General features: G+C 54.8%; 1 protein-coding gene across 1 annotated transcript; it reads right to left on the bottom strand.

Annotated features, from left to right (window-relative positions):
• Positions 1-1,227: 1,227 nt before the first annotated feature.
• On the bottom strand, positions 1,228-4,511 carry JUN (Jun proto-oncogene, AP-1 transcription factor subunit). The gene has a single exon (XM_030326667.1). It carries the CDS (start codon positions 3,523-3,525, stop codon positions 2,521-2,523), a length of 1,005 nt encoding a protein of 334 aa, XP_030182527.1. The 5' UTR covers positions 3,526-4,511; the 3' UTR covers positions 1,228-2,520.
• Positions 4,512-5,552: the final 1,041 nt, after the last annotated feature.

Genomic DNA, 5,552 nt, shown 5'->3' on the forward strand with positions numbered 1-5,552 from the left:
CACATATATACATACACACACACACACATATATATATATGTACACACATTTAGAATGTTAGTTGAAACAAACAAGTGTGGGGAGAGGCCTGAATTTCAGGCTGCCTTTTTTTTTTTTTTTTTAAACACTTGGAATCTAAATAAAGCTGGGGAGTGGTGTGGGTTTTCTGTGCTGCTCTGTTGTCTGGGCTTAGTCTACCTTTGCAGGTAATTAATTCCCCAGCCTGCTTATTTTTTCTAGTTGGCTCTTGTTTAGCTTCCATAGAGCCCCACCCCAAAGTGCTTTATTGTCCCTCTGCTGACTATTCCTACATATGGTCAAAATCAACTCACCTTCCGGGTTGCTGACATCGGCAAATTCACTCTTTGGCAAACTCGGCTCTGCTCCCAGTAACCCTTTGTTAAAGAAGTGTTATTACAACTGAGTGGATCTGATAGCTTACAAGTCTGTCCAATCTCTTCCACTCCTAGATACACTCCTAAGGAGAAACTCTTTGTCTTTGGATTTACAGCCACAGGCAGGATATTAGCACTCTCAGACCTGTTGGGTACTGGAGCACTGCTAATGAGCAAACAGCCCTGCCTCAATTAGTGGTTTGTGAAATATTCCTGGATATCAAATTGCTTTTGCTGCTTGATAGTCATACTGGCTCTTGGGATGAAGAGCAACCAAGCAAAAATTGTTCCCTTGTTGCATACTGCCTTGTTGATCTCCTAAGTTATACCTGTAGACAGAATTTAAGCTTGCCATTTCCCCAGAGCTAAGGTTTGATTTACACATGTCATCATTGTGTTGGTGTTCATGTTTTCTTGTATGAATCTTTTCCATGTTGTATAGATTACCATCTTTTAAGGCTGATTCTGTAGTAATAACTTAAACAAGGCTGGTTATTTTAGAAACAAATTAAGAAATAAACTGCAGAAGAATCCCAAACGGCAAATGGCTATAGTGGTAATTTGTCTAAGTATAGGTGTTTACTTCAGAGAGACAGAGAGAGTAGGGGAGTGGGGAGGAGGAGAGAGGGAGAGGGAGGGGGGGAATATTAATGAAACTGGGAGAATGTTTCATCCAGATTGCAAATTCTGTGTTGACTCTTCCTAAATTCTTTGCTTCTTAATTACCCAGTAACTTTAGCTGGCAGTAATGTTAACCCCAGCAACTGAAAAGAAAAGCTTCAGTGTAGAGCTTGGGAAGAAAAAAGTAGTAAAGGGAAAGGAATTCAAGATCTGTTATTGGTATTTGAATACGTTTATTGTGACAAGAATGCTGTTATAAATATTCATAAGCAAAGACCATCTTTTTTATCTAGGGATTGTTAAAGATTCCAAATTGGAAGGATACATCTTTTGTAAAAATCTGCCACTGTTCCTCATTTGAGAATTCGCAGCTACTCTGAAATTTCTGCTAACATCATAAATGGTCACAGCACATGCCACTTGGTATGAACCAGACTTTTAAGTTCTTTGACTTCCCAGTGGGCTGTCTGTTCCCCTCCACCACAACCTCCCTTTCCTCAGCCTTCTGAAGGGCCACACTATCCTTTGTAAGCAACTCTATATAGATTGTTGGGGGAGGGAAGAGTATAAGTTGATGAGAGCTTCAGCTACAGTTATTCTCAAGTCCAGCAGAGAACAGTTTTCACTGCCTGATAGTAAGAAGCACTGAGAGTGATTTTAGTTGACACTCTTTGAACTCTTTTGACTCCGTCTAGATGGGTAATCCATAGGTAATGCAGAAAAGAGGTTGTGGGAGGGGTACTTTTTCAATATTTTATTGTATTTTCTTAAATATCCTTTCTGGAATTTTCAGGAACAAAACATAAAAAAATTATATACTTTATTACAAATGGTAAACTCAGAGTGCTCCAAATCTCTTATTTACAAACAACACTGGGCAGGACACCCAAACAAACAAACATGAAATAACTTACAAAGGCATGAAGCTGTTTATTGACAGTAATCAGCTTTCATCAAATTAAAAAATATATATATGTACATACACAGTTAAGGAAGGCAGGCCAGAAAGAGTTCATCTGCAGGCTCAGCCTCGCGCTCACAAACTCCCTCCCGCCTCCCCTCCCCCACCCCCTCCCCCCCTACTTTGTGTTCTTAAGGAGTACTACAGAAGCAATCTACAGTCTCTATTGCAGTTTGTAACCCCTCCCCCTCCCCCCTTTAATACTGAATGAGATCGAATGTTAGGTCCATGCAGTTCTTGGTCAATGTTAAAGAAAAGTCTAACGTTCTGTTCGCGCGGGGACAGCCCATCCGCAAAGCGGGGCAGCCCGCAGGCAGCCGCTCCCTGGCCCCACGCCAAGGGAGGGCGCGCCAAGTCCTTCCCACTCGTGCACACTGGGGGCGCCGTCAGGACGCCGCCCAGTCCAACTTGGATACCCTTGGCTTTAGTCCTTGGACACTTTTTCTCTCTCTCTTTCTCTCTCAACTTGTCAAGTTCTCAAGTCTGTCTCTCTGGGTGAATTTTTTTTTTCTCTGTTGCCCCTCAGCCCCCAACAGCCTCTCCTCAAAACGTTTGCAACTGCTGCGTTAGCATGAGTTGGCACCCACTGTTAACGTGGTTCATGACTTTCTGTTTAAGCTGTGCCACCTGTTCCCTGAGCATATTGGCCGTGGACGCCAGCTCCGAGTTCTGCGCTTTCAAGGTTTTCACTTTTTCCTCCAGCCGGGCGATCCTCTCCAGCTTCCTTTTCCGGCACTTGGAGGCAGCGATGCGGTTCCTCATGCGCTTCCTCTCCGCCTTGATCCTCTCCTGCGACTCCATGTCGATGGGGGACAGGGGCGGCGTTTCCCCGGGCATCTCGGGCACCGTCTGCGGCTCCTCCTTCAGGGCCTGCAGCCGCGGGTGCTGCACGGGGATCTGCTGGGGCAGGTGGTGCGGCGGCTGCGGGGGCTGCTGCTGCTGCTGGGGCTGCGCGGGAAAGGCCAGGCCGGCCGCGCCGTAGGAGGGCGCCCCACCGCCGCTGCTCAGAGCGCCCGGGTTGAAGTTGCTGAGGTTGGCGTAGACCGGCGGCTCGCTGTGCAGGCTGGCGCTGAAGCCACCGCTGCCGCTGCCGCCCGTCGCCGAAGCCACCGCCGGAGCCACCATGCCCGCCCCGCTGACCGGCTGCGCCGCCGACGTGACGCTGGGCAGCGTGTTCTGGCTGTGCAGTTCGGCCAGGGCGCGCACGAAACCCTCGGCGAAGCCCTCCTGCTCGTCTGTCACGTTCTTGGGGCACAGGAACTGCGTGGGGGTCGGCGTGGTGGTGATGTGCCCGTTGCTGGACTGGATTATCAGGCGCTCCAGCTCGGGCGAGGCCAGCTTGAGCAGCCCCACGTCGGGCGAGGTGAGGAGGTCCGAGTTCTTGGCCCGGAGGTGCGGCTTCAGGCTGCCCACCGGGTCGGCCAGGTTCAGGGTCATGCTCTGTTTCAGGATCTTGGGGTTACTGTAGCCGTAGGCACCGCTCTCGGACTGGAGGAACGAGGCGTTGAGGGCATCGTCGTAGAAGGTCGTTTCCATCTTTGCAGTCATAGAACAGTCCGTCACTTCACGTGGGGTTAGTTTGGGCTGCGCGCAGAAGTTTCGGGGCCGCAACAGCGCGCTGGCGAGCGGAGGACACCCCTCCCGGGGCCCTGGGCAGGGAAAGTTTCTCGAGGGGCGCGCGCACCCGCCGGCTGTCCTCCCCCCTGCGCCCTGCTCACCGGCTCGCTCCCAGGCGCTCAGGGTTCAGATGCCGCCAGCACTCTTAACTTGTCAGCTCGCGCGCGCTGCTCGGCTTTGAAAAGTCGCGGTCGCTCACGGAGCGCTCTTGGCGCAGCCGTCCCTGGGAGCCCGCAGACGAACACGCTTCCCGGCGACAGCGGCCCTGCCGGCGGCGGCAGTCAGCGTCGATCCCGCGGTGGCCGGCCGGCAGCGGGTGTCCGCCGCCCGGACTCCGACGACTGTCCCCTCCTCCGCTGCGAGGGGGAGGGGGCGCCGGGCAGCCGCGGCTCGCGCTCGCCCAAGTTCAGCAACCGGTGCGAGTGAAACTGAGCGCACGTCCCTCCTTGGTCTCCTCTCTCCGCCGCCTTCCTGTCTTCGCCGCCGCGGCAGCTTCGGGCGCAGGAAAGCTTTGCAAAAGTTCGCTCCGGGACTCGGGCCACTTGTCCCCTGTCCCCCTGGTCAGGAAAGTTCTTTGCCGCTGCAGCGGCTCTCTGGACTTCCCCGGACAGACTGTCGCCGCTCTCTGCGCTGTCACCAGCTCCGGGGAAGCGGGGCTCTCCTCCTGGGGGCGGCTGGAGAAGGGGCTCTCCGGACGCTCCCCAAAACACCAGCCCGGGAGCCACAGGCGCTAGCTCTGGGCAGTTGGTGAGAAAATGGAAAAGAAAATAAGATTTGCAGCTCGGACTCTGCTGCCGTCTTGCCTGCCTGCCTGTATCTGTCCGTCTCCCTGAGTCCGCGCACCTCCACTCCCGCCTCGCTGCTTCAGCCACACTCAGTGCAACTCTGAGCCCTTATCCAGCCCGAGCTCAACACTTATCTGCTACCAGTCAACCCCTAAAAATAGCCCATGATGTCACCCCAAGGCCTTCCCATTGGCTCGCGTCGCTCTCAAGGGGGCGGGCCCGCCCGTCGCCATGGAGACCCCACCCTAGAAGATTCTTCTCTGGACCCGCGGAGGCTCACGGGATGAGGTAATGCTCCGCTGCCCTCCTACAGTTGGGCCCTTCTTTCTCCTCCTCTCCCCCTCCCCCTCCAGCGCGACTCGCGCCCGGCTCTTCCCTCTCCCCTCCCCGGCGCGTCTTTCCCGGCCCGCCCGGTGCATTGTGGGCTGACGTCTTGGGGTTTGACTGTCTAGTGACGGTGGCTGCCGCGAGCCGGGCGGACGCGGGCTCTCGCCGCCTCTGACCGAAGCGGGCTCAAGTTCAGGGCTCGGGCGGGAAGGCAGGAGATAGATGCAGGCACCCGGAAGGCTCGGGAACTCGGCCAGGTGTCTGCGGCCAAGGGCGCGGGGTGGAGGGAGGTGTTTCCCCACTTGGGGGGCTCGTTGTCCCCCCACGGGCACTTCGCCTCGGTGCAGGGCTGGAGGCCGAGCGCCAGGCTCTGTGCCCCCCCGCACTTCCGGGGGGCGGGAGCACCGCCCTTAAGGTGGCTCTGTTAAGTCCCCTGTGGGGGCGAGCGAAAGTGGGCTTAAGTTGAGGGGCGGTCTCGAGACAGTGGGCCCCCCACGTTGAGGACGCTCCGAAGTTTGTCTCCCGGTCAAGTTCACGAGCGACGGACAGCGCTGCTGTCTGGCTGCGCCTAGAAACCAAGTGATTTGTATTGCTCCAAACTGGGCGCTCAGCTAAGTCCGCGTTGCACCCCCTAATGCCCTCTCCAAACCATGGGAAAAGGGGTGCGAGGGTTCACAGTTTTGCTTCGATGGCGAAGTTTTTTTTTTTATAGGGGTTGGAATTGGGGGGCAATTCAGCTTCCAGTTGTGAACGAGCGTAAAGGGAATCTGAAACTTGGGGAACCCCGGGGATCGTCCACTACCCGCCCCCGCACAACATGCCAGCACACTTTAGACACACTTTACA

This window comes from Lynx canadensis, chromosome C1, assembly GCF_007474595.2.
Source record: "Lynx canadensis isolate LIC74 chromosome C1, mLynCan4.pri.v2, whole genome shotgun sequence".
Lineage (NCBI taxonomy): Eukaryota > Metazoa > Chordata > Mammalia > Carnivora > Felidae > Lynx > Lynx canadensis.